General features: G+C 35.3%; 1 protein-coding gene across 1 annotated transcript in view; it reads left to right on the top strand.

Annotated features, from left to right (window-relative positions):
• The window catches only part of Slit2 (slit guidance ligand 2), a 390230-nt gene that overhangs the window by 249992 nt on the left and 124707 nt on the right, over nucleotides 1-15531 (top strand). The window contains exon 6 of the mRNA XM_023723851.1: nucleotides 10025-10096. Coding sequence (XP_023579619.1) covers nucleotides 10025-10096 — 72 coding nt within the window. The remainder of the gene's footprint in view (nucleotides 1-10024; nucleotides 10097-15531) is intronic.

The raw sequence follows: 15531 nt of genomic DNA, 5'->3' as shown, positions 1-15531 counted from the left end.
TGAAATTACCTCACGGCTCAGGGTCGCTGCACAGAGTAACTCAGACAATAATGGAAAGACAGAGTGGATGAAAGGAAAACGTGCTTTACCGCCTCCAGGATTAGACAAAAACCAAAGGAAAAGAAGAAGAAGTAGGCGGACAGAACTTTGTTGGAAGGGAGGGGATCCAGGGATGGAAGCAGGAGGGACAGAGGAGAAGGGCGGATGAAATGCGGGCTTAAGACACGCTGTGTCCGGGCACCAGCTCCCACAGGCACGCGGTCCTCCTGCACTGCAGACGTGCACTCGCGAAACATAAAAATAAAAACCAAATACGGGCTTCTGCTCTGACAGACCGGATGGAACAAATATGCGCTCTGGCTGCGGAGAGGCCGTGCAGAGCCCAGAAGGCCAGGCCGAGGCACGCTGACAGGTCCATCCGGTAGCCCCCATCCGACCTTGGTCACAGCCGCCCCTAGCTACAGGATCGCCACTAGAAGCACTTGCTTTAATCTTGTAGAGTGGCTAACTACGCTCAAGGCAGCAGCCTGACAATGTGAAATTGATGCTGTGGAAATGTTGCAAATTAGCAGATTTTATTCCCTTTCCTTCAGGCAAACCACTCTGAAACTGCTAGAGACAGATGGGCATTCATCTTGTGCTTAAGCATCTCCAGGGAAGCCTTCGCGTAACTTTTTTGCTTATCTCTATTAATTTCTTAACTAGGTTAACACCTTTTGCGCTTTAATTTGGCTTTTTGGGTTTTTTTTTATATTGATTTATTCGTTTAGTTAATTTAAGTTTATTGGTACAATTTAGGTAGACACAATGATCACATTCATTGTAGGGAATTTGGATCTGTACATGCTATATCTTCATGCCCTTTTCCCCCATTTTTGTCCCATTCTTCCAAAACCCCTTCCTCTCTCCACTCATAAACCTCTGTTGTCATTTTATCCTTCTCTGATCATTTTTATTTCCATTTTTCTTCCTCCTTTCCTTCCTTTTTCCTCCGTTCCAACCTCCCTCCCTTCTTCCTGTCCTTCTTTCCATCCTCCCTCCCTCCCACTTTCCTTCCTTCCTTCCTTCCTTCCTTCCTTCCTTCCTTCCTTCCTTCCTTCTGTCCTTGTCTCTTCCCTCCATCTCCTTTCCTCTCTTTTCCCCTCTCCCATGCTAAATTCCCTTTTCCTTTTGGAGAGTTTCTTCCTATTCTATATTTTGTTACCTTATTTTCTCCACCCACCATTAAACCCTCTATTTTTCTTAATGTTTGAGAAAATAAGATATGAGTATAACAAGACCATTAAAGTTGCACCAGATGATGATTTCACAGTAGTCATTGACAACACTTTTGCATAAGATTGATTTATATGTGTGATTTTTAGAGACCTAAATGAATACGAACTGACCTGTTGAACTAAAGTATATTATCACCAACTGGTGCCTCAGAAAAATGATAACCAATGTCTCATAGAATTTCTAATCAAATAGTGAAAAGAGAAATATTACATTATACATTATTTTCTTTTCTTGTTTCTATTAAATATTTACATTTAATTTAACCATTCAGAAACTATTCACATTTAATCTTGCTTTATAGCTGATCCTTGTGAAGTTAAGTTTCAAATATATACTTTAGGAGCACTAAACTATTTAAAAAATCCCTTGTTTTTAAATACTTTTTCCTTTTTTCTTTCTTCTTTTTAATTATTATGACTAGTTTTTCATGCTTACATCTGGCAAGCTGAACAACTAAATTAAGGACAACATTATGTGATACAACAAACATGGCTGAATTCCTATCATTTTGTTTAGTGAACTGTGTAATTTCTAAGTATTGTACTGTCTTTTTATTTTCCTTAAAAATAAAAGAATCCAATAAAAAAGAAGTATTTGCAGTCATATGTAATCCATGATTTAAACAAAGATAACAATAACACAAATATGTAAAATTTAAAATTAAGTAAAATACTAAATATGTAGGCATCACAAACTTCTAACCTCATTTTTAGTTTATTTACTGAGCTCAATATTAATAATTAAAATGATTAAAGATCAACAAGAATTCCTTTATGTGTTATGTAAGATGATCCACATCTACATTTTCCTCTTTTCATCTTGTTCTAAGTGTATGCATATGCTACGGTCCAACCAAGCTATTTTTTTTCTTGCTCCTTAATAAATATAACTTTTCCCCATTTGTTTATCTCATTGCATTTCCATTGACCTTACATGCATTTGCACTCTTTCCTTCCTTTTCCTGCGAAAATAATACTTGGTAAACAATAGATTGAGCCAAATTTTTTTCTTGTTCTTTTTCCATATTCAGAAAGACAAATGTTTAACTACAAAATGACTTGGGATGGTTCTTTTTGTGCAAGTCATGGTGTCCCTTGAAATACAAAACTGTATGGCAATAGTAATTTAGTAGAGAAATTCCCTTAATGTTGTGATGCATATTTTATTAAAATTTGGAAGTTTTGACAAACAAGAAAGGATTAATCTACATGTTGTTACAGAATTGCATAAACAACTCTGAAATTTCAGCTTTTACTAAAACCATGTCTTCTCCTCCTCTTCCTCTTCTTTCTTCTCCTCTTCCTTTTATTAATCTACTAAACTTATAGAAGAATTTACAACTCTGCCACTAGTACAATCCAGAGAAAGACATGTAAATATAGTTTTACTTTGTATGTTTTAATTATCTTTCTTCACTATTATTTACATAACGTATGCTTACTAAGGAGCAGAGTTTGCTTGTATGATATTACGTAATTGTTAGAAGAATTTGTGCAAAATCTGCCACACAAATATCATACTTCACTTACCATGGACATATCAATTAAGTCATAATTGCAAAATGTCTAGTTTTCATGTTTATTTCTTTATCTAGTTTTCATGTTTATTTCTTTTTACTTCTCTGACTTAGCATAAAAATAAAACCTACTGATTTTCACATGAAACTTGTACCTGTGACCTATACCTTCATGGCCTGTTTTTGGTAGTCCTGAGGCTGGCCATACCTTTGGCTTGTATTTTGTTTTCCTCCTCTATGAGGCTGCTTCATTAGTGTTGGCCTAAATTCCACAGGTCTGCAGTCGGAAGTAGACCTGCCTGAGCAAAGATGTACAGGTGGCTCTTCATATACACCTCTAGGAAATGAAGACAACTTGCATGTCTTATGGATATGCACAAGAGAGGCTTCTATGGCTTTTGATGAAAATCAGAGGTTGTCTCTGTACCCAAACATAAGGAGAGAAAAATCAAATCAGATGTCCCTGCAGAGCCTTGGGAACTGTCCGTGGTTCTGTATTCTGCCTCACTTACACTCACTTTAAAAACACCCCATGACCTAAGAGAAACTAGTAGTATTAATGAAAAAAATTAGTACATAGATTGAAATATTTTTAAATAGTTGAATAAATAATTGAGGAATTATTTGAAGTTTTCCTTACTTCTTATTTCTCTATCTTCTGTTTTGTTCTCAATCTCTATGTCTTCCCTCCCTGTGTCTATCATCCACTTGTACATTTTGTTTTTCATGTAGAAGAGACCGTGTGCTATTTAAACCTGTGTCTCTTTCACTTAGATTAGATTATGATGCATAAGGTATTAATTATTGTTATCCTCTAAATACTTTGTTAGGAAATTTTGTTTCATTTTTTCATTGAAGTTAGAAGAGTCCTTTTTATACGATCTTTCTTACTATTGACTTCTATCATATTAAAATTTTTAAAAATACAAATCATGACCCTCTGAAAGAAGAGAATCCCAAAAAACTACAGTGAAGTTTGCTACCAAAAACCTCTTAAACCTTGAAATTTTAAAAGGACCGTAAGCATTTTTTATTCAATATTTCTTTACCTCTTATAAAATGTAATTTATGTACTATATCTTCCTAATTGCTTACAAATAGAAAAGCAAAACAGGAAAAACTGACTGAATAACCAGAAATCCAATATATGCTTTTATAAAGTAGGAAATGCCATGATCTTTCTGTGGCTGTCACATTGTCAGTGGCCGCAACAGACCTCTAAATTTCTTGCTTCTCCAAAACTGACTATAACTTGGAACTATTATAATTGAATTTTGGCCTCCATTTATATTCTCATTAATTTTAACAAAGATGCCAAATTTATTTCCATAAAGCATCATGTTTATCTCATCACTGTGTAGTTCAAAATAATTTCGCTTATCCAAAGGCTATTTAGTGCCTTATTCTAAGCAGTATGACAAATTATGGGGACACAACAGCATAATGTCTTATTATCGGAGCATCTATAAGATAAACTCTTCCTTGAGAGACCAGTCACCTTAGAATGGGGATTTGGAGGTACAGCTACCTAAAATCCAATCAAACTATTAGCAAAATATTTGGTGCCCACCATTTGTAAATATTTTAGCTTCTGTGGAGCTATTTTCCTTACCTTTGAAGCAAGGATGAAGCTAATATTTAGCCATTTGCTTCCTGTGAAGAATAATAAAATGATGAGAATTTTTATTTTATTTTATTTAGAAACAAATGTCAATGAGACAGTTTCAAAGTTGATTAATAGAACATTTTCAATAATTAATGCCTTGTACATTGTTACCTTCTTAGTGGTTATCCATAGTACAAGAAGCAGACAGGATATCCTGTCCAAATACTATTACTACAAATCTTTCTTCTCATTGAATTAAGCGAAAGTAGCTGTATATCTATCCTAACTATTCTGTATATCCAAATACAAATAATCCTTCCTTTGTATCCCCCCCTTTTTCTGTTTATTCCTGTCAGAGATGAGTATTCTGTTGGCATCTAAATACTATAGGTGTTGGAATTCAGCAAAACAATCCAACACAGTCCAGCAGTCCACAACAGTAGTGAGTTGTCCGCAGAAGTTGTTTACTTGAGCCTTTCACAGCTCAACATATTAATATGGATTTACTTTATATACCTCGTTTTTATACTTTTCTGCTGGATGGTTAAGACCAAGATAAAGCAAGACCTGTATAACAAGAAATGTAGCTTTTGTATCCGATAAGGTCAGTCAAGTCCCCTCAGGGTTTTGGACCCTGCCATGTGCTTGATGTTCAATGATGACTATTTTGGTTACTCAGTTTCTAGCCAATTGTGTTTAGTTTGCTTAGAATTCGGAGAAGCTGACTGCCAAGCTAGCCAGTTTTCCTCCAATATCTTTTAAAAGGAATTCTCTATTAGCACCATCTCATACTCCTCCCCCATGTAAAACGATAGACTGTACAATAAAAACCAATCTCTTATTTATAAGAGAAAACATGTGCTGCGTGAAAGGTCATAAAGAGAGTAAATTCCCCACTAGTGTAAATTATTTTGGATCCCTCCGAATACATTTTCTGCACCAGTACCCATATAAATACTGTCATGCTTTTGTGCTGAGAGAAATTTTCTTCTTATAGAAATTATATTAAAGTATTCACTTATAAGGGCCTGCCTGTATTTTTGTACTGTCATGTATTATAATATAAAGTTTTGAACTTTCTTTTTTAAAAAAGAATTTCTGTTAACAGTGGGGCAGGGTGGCACAGGCCACTTGGGAAACTGATACAAGGGGACGTTGAGTTCCAGGTGTCCCGAACTGTGACTGGTGATGTACTTCTGTAGTAGAATACTCCTGGGTAAAATCCTAGTCTCTCTCTCTCTCTCTCTCTCTCTCTCTCTCTCTCTCTCTCTCACACACACACACACACACACGAAACTAATCAATCAGTATAACATTTGTATAGTTAGGCATTTACACTAACTTGAATTTCATAAACACCAAGAAGAAATAGAAGAGACTGCTCCCATATCTTTCACTGTCTTAATGAGATTTATTCTTTTTTTTTTCCTCCTATGAATCAGGTGTCTTTACAATAGTGAAAAGTTATTATTCCTTTGGGTTGATTCTTACCATTTTGATGTATTTTAAATCAATTAAATTTGGGGACACTTTCATCATACACTCGTATTATGAATGTGAACCAAACTATTGCCAGCACCTAAAACAAACAAAATATAAAAATAAAGTAGAAGATACTCTAAGTATTTAGTTAGGACATTGACAGATTCTGGCTGGTTCAGATATTAAGGACTTTTAGGATCAGTATTAATTCAGAATTCAGTATATTTTATGTGCTCTAACTCTTAAAAAATAAAGCAAAATAGTAACATGATCTTTTACTTGGAAACTGCAGTAAAATATAAATTTTCTATAGATAGAAACACAAACAAGTAAAATGAATACAGGGAAATAAGTTCTACAAGATTTCCAAATTTTCAAGGGTGATCTCTTCTAAAAACTTTCACAAACAGGATGGAATATTTTAAGCTATTCTTTTTAGGTGCCAACTAAACAAATGTTTAATATTTTATCACTTAATATTGCTATTTTACCATTTACATTTAGAAACATTATATACTGCCTCCTTTATCAAGAATAAATCAAACTCTGAAAATAGGCTAAATTATTTTTAGTGTTTAAGAAAATCAGATCTGCTTCAGAAATTCTGTGTGAGTGAGGCAGAGGGGGACACTAAGGAATATATGGGTTTTGCCACAAATTGCATTGTCTAAGGCTAAGTTTACCAGTCCTAGAAAAAAATCACAATCTGCAGCCGAGACTATTCCAGGTTATCTGAAGATCTTCCCTCCACCACTCAAGAAGATCACAGAACATTAACGCTTAGAGAAAATCTTTCTTTCTAACCTGGTCATTTCCACAGCATTCACATAGGGCTTCAAACCAGAAGTTTATACACTAGAGAGGAAACTGGGAATTTGCACAGGAGCAAAGGAAATGATAGGAGACGCAGGTAAAAGAGAAGGCAAGAAACCTGAGCTGGAATAGAAAGGCTTCAGGTCTAAAAGAAATCGCTCATGTTACCAAATGGTTCTTTCTCACAGAAATCAGCCAAACCCCACCTTCTTTGCCCTGAACCAGGAAAGCATCCTAAATTTTTTCTTGTTGTACTATTTACCTTTATCATCTGGGTAATGAATGTGTTTACCCTGCTTCTGGCTAAATCTTTGAAGCTTTTTTTTTTTTTTTTTTTTTTTTTTTTTTAATAGTAATCAGGAGTACTTTTTAAAATGCCGGCCCCTCTTTAGGATGTTTTAATGTGAAAAATGATGGTTTTTTTTTTTTTTTTTTTTTTTTTTTTTTTTTGAGAATTGAAAAGAAAAAAGACAGAAAGGTGCATGCTCTTGTTCTTTGCTTAATTTGGAATAATTTTGTGGCGCAATTGAAAATCACATCTGAAGAAAATCAGCCTGCTGCTAAATGCATGGCTGAGAACAGATCCTTTCCTGTTTACACAAAGTGTGAGCACCCAGGGCTTGAAAGGCAGTGGAGAAGGACGTGAGCGGAGAGAGAAACAAGGTGCAGAAGAGGAATCCAGAAACCCTGAAATAAATTACATGTTTGCACAGTTCTGACACTGTTTATTGTGAGCCATATGCAGACGAATGGGAGTCTGCACAGGGAGACTTTTCCAATCTGCCGTCATGTGCGCATAAGGGTTCCCAAAGTATACCTTCAAATACCCTCAAACCCACACATTGATAAGGAAGTACTTACTTGCTTGATTTTGGTCTTTCTTGTTTGTAACATTCATGAAATACCTTTATTCTCAGAAGGTTTGGGTGAACAGAGATCTAACAAAACTCAGAAAACTTTCAAGGAAACCTCTGTTCCCATCCAAGCTGAATATCCTAAATGCTTTCATCCGGGTAAAGCTTAGAGTTCTGGTATAAAATGAAAGCAACATAGAACTGTGCAGGGTGTTACAGAAAGATGGAATTGCCAAAGTTCTCAGCAACATTTTGACTTCTCACATAAGGAAGGTAATCAGCCTCACAGTCCTTGTAGGACAAGATTTGCTCTAGTGCTTGCTGGCAGGCTAGAGCAAACCCTTTGTGTATTGTATGCATGATTTAGAAGGGCTGTGTCAGCACTGATTTATACATTGACAGCTGAGGATAATAAGATATGAGCAAACATACAGCTCACCCTTTTACAGATTAACCTGAAGACTGCATTAGGCAAATTTGATAGCATTAAAAGATTTTGCCAATTTGTCTAGAAACAATTTCTCTTTCGTAGTGTGTCAAGGCTAACACTCCATGCCATTGTACTAATTTAAATGGCTTTGATAAATTGTTGCAGAGGTTAGAGAATAGTGGTGTAGATATATATTTAGGACTTTAAAATAAAAAGGCTATTAACGTGATTGTTAAATGAATTTCATCTGTAAAAATCAAGTACTCAAGGATGTGCATTTCTTTGGAATCAACGGAAGCCCTACATCATGAGTAGGCTTTAAAAGTTTTCCAGAAAAAAAATAAAATAAAATTATATTTTTGCATTGCTTCCCCACATACAGGAACGCTTTGGGCTCTTATGGTTGCATCAGTGGTAGAAATTATTTGGAGGAAAGCCTGAGTTTATAAAAACAACAAAATCTCGTCTTCTCTGGGGTGTACCTGTTTTTATATTGCATGTCCTCGAATACCATTTACATGACATCAAGGTAGTCTTCTGTGTGATTGTGTCCCCAGGAGACCTTCTTAAAAATGAGATGTATATTTCATGAGACATTCTCTATGCCCATAATTTCTAAAGTAAGGAATCTTCAGGGGCCCTTCTGCAAGTCACTGGATTAAATCATAGTACTTTTATTCAGCAATCTTATAAGAGAAGCAGCTATTCTATAAGAATGTTTAAACAATTCTTTAAGAACAGACCTCAAATCTGAATTAGCCCCATTGGTGAATTCTGAACTTGCTACAAGGGAAAGATCTGTTTGTAGGATGATGATAATCTTAAGCCTATATATCCGCATTCCTGCAGCACTGCATGTGGAGCTGACAGCTCACCTAATAGAGAAAACATTTCTATCTCAAGTGAAGCAGTAAGATACATTTTTGTTTGAATAATAATATCTGTAAGTATCACGCTACCAGGTTTAGACAACTATTTGGAAAAAAGAAGAGAATGCACATTAGTCTTGGTTACTTAGTTGTTCATTTCCATCAAGCAATGCTGTAGTATGAATATGAACATTTTAATTACAAGACAAACAGTAGGGAAAAAGCATCCTATGTCTTCCCTGTGCCTTTGAACTTTTATCACAGAATACGTATCCTGGTGGAGAAGATTCATTTCTTTGAGTTATAGTCTTTAGAAAGAACTGATTGAAGTTTAAACTTTTTGCCATAGATATTTGATAACTTAACAGTGATCTTGTAGTGTATACTTGTTCAGCTTTGAGACCAAAATTAATGCCTGTGAGAAAACTAGAAATTGGATTAATTTCTTAATACTTGGAAATTTATTTTCTTAGAGTCATATCATTCTGGAATTTTCTCGACTGAAAGAATGCTGTGTACATTTATGGCGAGCTTGACTATAATGATAAAAACTTGCATTTGAGAAATGCCCTTTGCTACACCGTCACTGCTAAGTTTCTAAAGTGTACTCCTGGTTGGGACTCACAGGGAGATCGATGGCACATCATCTGTCCTTCTGGGCTTGAAGTTCTCAAAGGAAAACTGCTTTTAAAATAAAGAAACCTAAAAGTAGCCATGCTCCTTCTTGCCAACGCTGGCGAAATTAACATGCAGCTGGGCTTCTCTGATAAATGAATTCTGTTAGGTCACTGAGGGGTGCATGTGACATTAAGTGATTTACAGTCCTTTACCTTAATGAAATTGTTTCAGCAAGATGACGCTGAAAGCTCTTAATGGATAGCTTTTCTTGATGTAATGAAATTGCATTCCTATGGCATTTAATATAAGGTGCAGTTATTATTTACTGGAGCTTTCCAAAGGCTGCTATTTGTACAGACAGTTCAGAACAAAAAGATTTCAGTAGCGGTGCAGAGAGGGGCCGGGATGGTTTTTGACATTCTTAAGCAGAGGAGTGCGCTTGTGAAAGCATTTCAGTGAGCGGGTCCGGGGCTTCGCAGAGCCTTCAAGAGTCTTCCAGCCACCTACCCTTGCTTCCGTTCATTTCCTTTACATATATTCTTATAATCTATTTAACAGGCAACTGGATTACAACCAGATCAGCTGTATTGAAGATGGGGCGTTTAGGGCTCTCCGGGACCTGGAAGTGCTGTGAGTACTGCTTATTTCTCTTATTCATTTAACAGGAGCTTTGTGTCTGGAGAATAGAAATGTGGAGGTTTATCTGCTGGCTTAAGACCTGTGTCAAAATGATCCCCTAAAGAGATACCTTAAATAAGAGTGCAGAGTTGAAATATATATGTGCAAAATCGTGTGCTTCCTATCTTTATATTTAGGCAAAGTAGCATCTTTGAAAAGAACACTACAATGTATTTTTCCTACCATAAACCACTCTCCTAGGACGTAAAGGATTTGTGAGCATTCGCCATATGGCTAAATATTCAGATAAAATCAATTCTGTAAGAATCATAACATAAAAGATGTGCCTCTTAGTTACTATGTTTCAGCGTATTCTATACTTAGTGTGGAATAAAAAGGTATTTTTTTATTGAAAAATGTAATGTTTTACTGGGAACTGAAGGTATACAACGTGTGTAGGGTTATTTTTAAATTTTCCATTCTTCCAAGCTGCGCACTAAGTCATTCCTAAGTCATCACTACTGACTTTTGATGTGTAACACGCAGATCTGAACTGTAAATGCCGTGCTCTTACTTACTGGAGGACATGGCACAGAAAAAGGTTAGAGACAACTAAGCAATCTCTATTAACTTCTTTGGTTTGTTTCACTTTTTCTTAATTTTATGAAAAAGTAAAACTTTGTAACAAAATAATGAGTGGATAATTATTGCAATGTGTATCCTTACCTTTTCCTATTGACTTTTGCTTTAGTGAACTTTTATTGAAATAATTTTAATAAAATAAAATTTAATCAAAACTGTACTTGCTGAAGCACTTTTGCTGCCTGTATGCTCCTGGATTTTTTTTCTGCCAAACATTTCCATTTCTGGATTTTAAAATGTACTCAGAGTTTGCTTCCTGAATAAACATGTTCTCTTCCCCTTTATCTTATCCTTGAAAAAATTTGATCATAAACCTAAAACCAAACTAAATGTTGAGAGGATTTTTAATGTTATGTTCATTTGCTCAAAGTTATCAAAAATTATCAAATTCTTCTGAAAGGAATTTCAGTACTTATTAAATTAAGTTTCAAAAATAGAATAAAGTCCTGAAAAGAAAACTTCTTTAGTTTGAATTGCGTGTGCTATGGTATTTTCCATAAGATTATAAATTTCTTGCAAGTAAATGAATAGAATTTCTCATTGTACCATGTACTGAACTCTGAACTATTTTTAAAACCATGTGCATTGTTATTGATATAAATTGTGAAATATGAATTTTTATCTTATTCTCTAAGAACAGAAGGATTATCTTTATTTCTGTTGATAATAGTCATACATTTTAGGACACACATTCAAAGTGATTTTTCATGCACATTTCATTTATATGATCACTTTTTATTTTGTATACAACAACTTTCAATATGCAAAACTCATTACTTCAGAATCAAATAATTATGACATAAATGCGACTTTATGATAATGGTCCGATACCAAGCCATAGTCAAAGTCACTAGACTTTGTGTGTAAAAAGACAGTGGCAAGTTACTTCAATAAACAGAGCTTATCAGGCCAACAAATCTCTTATAAGAGTATTTTAAGTTAAAAATACTAAAGTCATTGTGTAGAAAATTTGCTGCATATTCTAGAAAAATTAAATCAAGTGAAAACTTTATGATTCTTTTCAATTAAAAGCTTAAGTTCATGCTAAATAATGAATCAGTGTATTATAGATATAGGTGTAGATACAGATATAGATGTAAATGTAGATATAGATTGAGAATCTGTAAATATTTTATAGATGATAGATTAAATAGACAGACAGACATTCAAGAGGGATTCAAGAACTGTGCTAGGCATTTGGGCACTGAATCCTTTACCTGAAATAGCATAACTATATATTTATACATTTCCTATAAGCCAAAGCTTATTTTTAGAAGCAGTAAGTGTATAAAAATACTATTACCATCTACATTTTTGTCATCTTGCCAAAATACCTAAAAAGATGATTTTAGCATGAACCATTATCAAGAAATATACAAAAGAGTTATAAACATAGAGTGATAACCAAAGAATGACATTTCATAATATTAAAATGGAAATCTAAAATGCTGACATTTTACTCCTCCTTTGAGAACCTCAGTACATACACCCCAAAGAGATATACATCATGATGAGAACCTGTTTGTTAGGGAAAATAATTTAATTTTTCACCAGATATGCCACATGTGAATGCTTTCATTTCAGATTTACATTTAACATTTCATAAAATAATGAAGTATTTTCATAGATGATACTTTTTAAATCTTAACACTTTAAACCTTTTTCAAAACTGATGAAAACCGAAGGCAAAATTTAATAACACGCAGAAAAGACTATGCGGAAATCTCTTGGAGAGTACATGAAAAGTTAGCCCGTTATATATTTATACTCAAAATGCTTCCAGGACAAAAGTTGTCTGCTTGTTCTTGGCATTATAACTCATTCAGATGTGTCTTTTTCTTATGTGGAAATAAGAAACAGTCACATGCATATCGCTTTAACTTCCAGATTACCTGTGCTTTAGGATTTTATTTTATTTTAATTCTTTGAATCACTTGTGAATATGTGATTCTCCTGATGCCAAACAGGAGAGGTCCCGTAATTATCCTAAGTCATTGTGAATGTCCATTTGGTTAGTATTCATGCCGTGGTAAGCGGAACAAGTAAAGTCCTAGAAACCAATGAGAAGCCAAGGTAGGTGAAGGCGAGGAGATAGTTTACTGTGTGTCTGTTCAGGGTGAGCTGTCTTCCCAAGGAATTCTGGCTATCAGGATATAGAACTAATTGTTTATTTTTAATTTGAAGATACTATCTCCAAAAGAACATTGGAAACTAAATCTGTATCAATATTTTATTTTTTGACACCAGACTCAGAAATGAAATCTATCCCTCAAGAAGCTGGCTTTACATGATTTTTCATTGTTCACAAACTGGGCATAGTTTCATTGCACTGAAATATACTGGTTCCTGTCCATGAAAGGGCCCACTCTGCCGGCTCACTTGCTTGCTTCCTACCACAGAAAGAACAGCTGAAGCACCACCTAGGCAGGAGACGCGCCCCGGGACACGAGGTGGCACTTCCTACTTTTACACCAAGACATAAAACATCAGAAATATCAGATGTAAAATATCAGAAAATTTTTCACTACAAAGAAAAATCCAGAAATTGAGTATATAAATAGACCTACACAGGAAGACATTTTTACAAATAAGTAATTAAGTAAGTTTCTGTTGTTTTAAAACAAGAATTGACCACAGCTGAAACACTTGTATGCCATCATATCCGATGAACACTATATTAATCACTATGAATTTTAAAGACAATGTTGTGGCTTTCGTGTATCTTTCAGTCACTATCAGAATCAGTATGATCGGCCAGCATCTGTACTCAAGTATTGCGAAAATAATTTATTTCTTCCATTGCGTTATGTGAACTAATATTTTGAGAAAATATATATAATAGATATAGGTTTCAACACTCAGTGGAAACCCTTTTGCATGAAAGTACAAGAAATTATAGTTGCAAAATTGATGCATTTCTGTAGTGTATGAACTAATTTAAAAAATGTATCCTCAAGGTCACATTTTAGAATGCTACGTACTCTAAAGAGTTTAACCGTATTAAGTCAGCATAAATTTTGAAGGTGGAAAAAGAGGTCATTTGAAAGCAAATCCCTGTGAAAATTGAAATAGCTAGTGGGACGAATTAGGCATCCTACAAAAATTTAGAATTAATAAGATTAAAAGAGATTGTGGTTTTCCTTTGGAGAAGTTGGATTGTAATAAGGAAATGATAGAACGTTTATCTTTCAAATGTGAAAGTCTGGATCTGGAATGTGACTGTGAGGGACAGAGATGAACAAGAGCCTGGGGCGATGACCAGAGCCAGAACAATTTTGAAGGAAGCAAGGAAGCTAGGATCAGAGGTCCAGGTGAAGTTCAGTACTGCAGAAAGTTTTGCACATTCACTTGTCCACAGAAGCCAGGCCAGGAATACAGATAAAAGAAACAACCGATCTGCAAAGAAATGCAATGGGCAGAGCAGATGAACAGCAGATATTTGTGGGTGGTGGGACTCAAGATACAGGCAGTGATATTTGTTGTCACAACCAAAGTTCAGCTGCAGTGGGCCATTGTCCTACTGCTGTAAGAAGAGTTCCAACCTGATTTTCCAGGGAAAAGTACAAATCAACCTCCTAGTTTTCAAATACCAGCAACTAACTCTGATGATTCAGGCTATGAACCAGGTCTGTTTGCGCCAAGCAAAATCCCTTCTCGAGGCCTCTTTAGGCCAGCTGTGCATTTTGGGTATCACTTGTGCCATACGAGGTGTTCTGAGATTGAAGGATTGACGTCACTTCTCGGTAAAGCTGGGTGCGTTAGCTACAGACTAGAACATGCACTCTTTCCTATCTAGATTTGCAACACATGAATACCACCAACCAGGGACTTGTAATAGATTATACAGAAGAAGTAACTCCATAAGGAAGAACCTTTAGAATTTGCAGTTATTTGGAGCGTGTTATATGAGTGGATATCGTTTTTCTGGTGCTTGAGAAAAATGACTTTTTTTTAAAAAAAAGAACACACAGTTAAAATGTATCCTGATATTTGAACTAAAAGGTATCACTTCTCAAGATTTGCTTTCAACTGATCACTCCTACAAAAAAATAATTATTAATGAAAATAATCGTGCTTCAATTAGTAACACAAACAATGCTTCTGTTGAGAAAAAACACATAACAGGAGAAGCAAGCAAACAGTTTACTTGTTCTTACCATAACTCTCCTGACCACCCACCTTTCTTGGGCCTGGAGAAAGCCTGATTGCTACCACACAGCACTAAGAAAACGCCAGCGCACCCTGTTGCAACTAACCAGTTAAATTTCTAATACCCTGGCAGAGCACACCCAATATCACAAATACACAGGTAAGTCGTCTACTAAAATTTCAAAGGCAGCCAAGGTCCACAGTGAGGTGTAGTTATCAGTGGTGCCCCCGGGACCTGGCAACGATAATTCTGTTTTGTTTTTATGAGACTTCAGTTAAAGAATTCATGTGTGTTCATTAACTTCTGAATGCTAATTACATACAGTGCTTCTAGAAGGAGTCGTATCACTTTTCCAGCAGTGGTTGTCACGTGTTCATTCCTTAACCAGCTTTGTAAGTAGCCATGCGTGTGCACAGTATGTAAAGTCATCTGTAAGTTAGAAGGGATGCTTTCATCAAATGCATAATTTTTTTGTACATGTTGAATGCAACCGAATACGTTGATATATATTTACATATAAAAATTATAATCTTGTGTATAAATAGAGATTTGTTCATGCCACCTCTAGCAGGCTGTACATAATATGGCCACAGGAAGTTTCCTGTATGTGAATAAATACCAATGGTCTATGCTTTTATGCATCTAATGTTGCTAA

This window comes from Octodon degus, unplaced genomic scaffold, assembly GCF_000260255.1.
Source record: "Octodon degus isolate 3935 unplaced genomic scaffold, OctDeg1.0 scaffold00006, whole genome shotgun sequence".
Lineage (NCBI taxonomy): Eukaryota > Metazoa > Chordata > Mammalia > Rodentia > Octodontidae > Octodon > Octodon degus.
The sequence above is the reverse complement of the archived record's forward strand: the minus strand, read 5'-3'. Positions and strand labels throughout refer to the sequence as shown.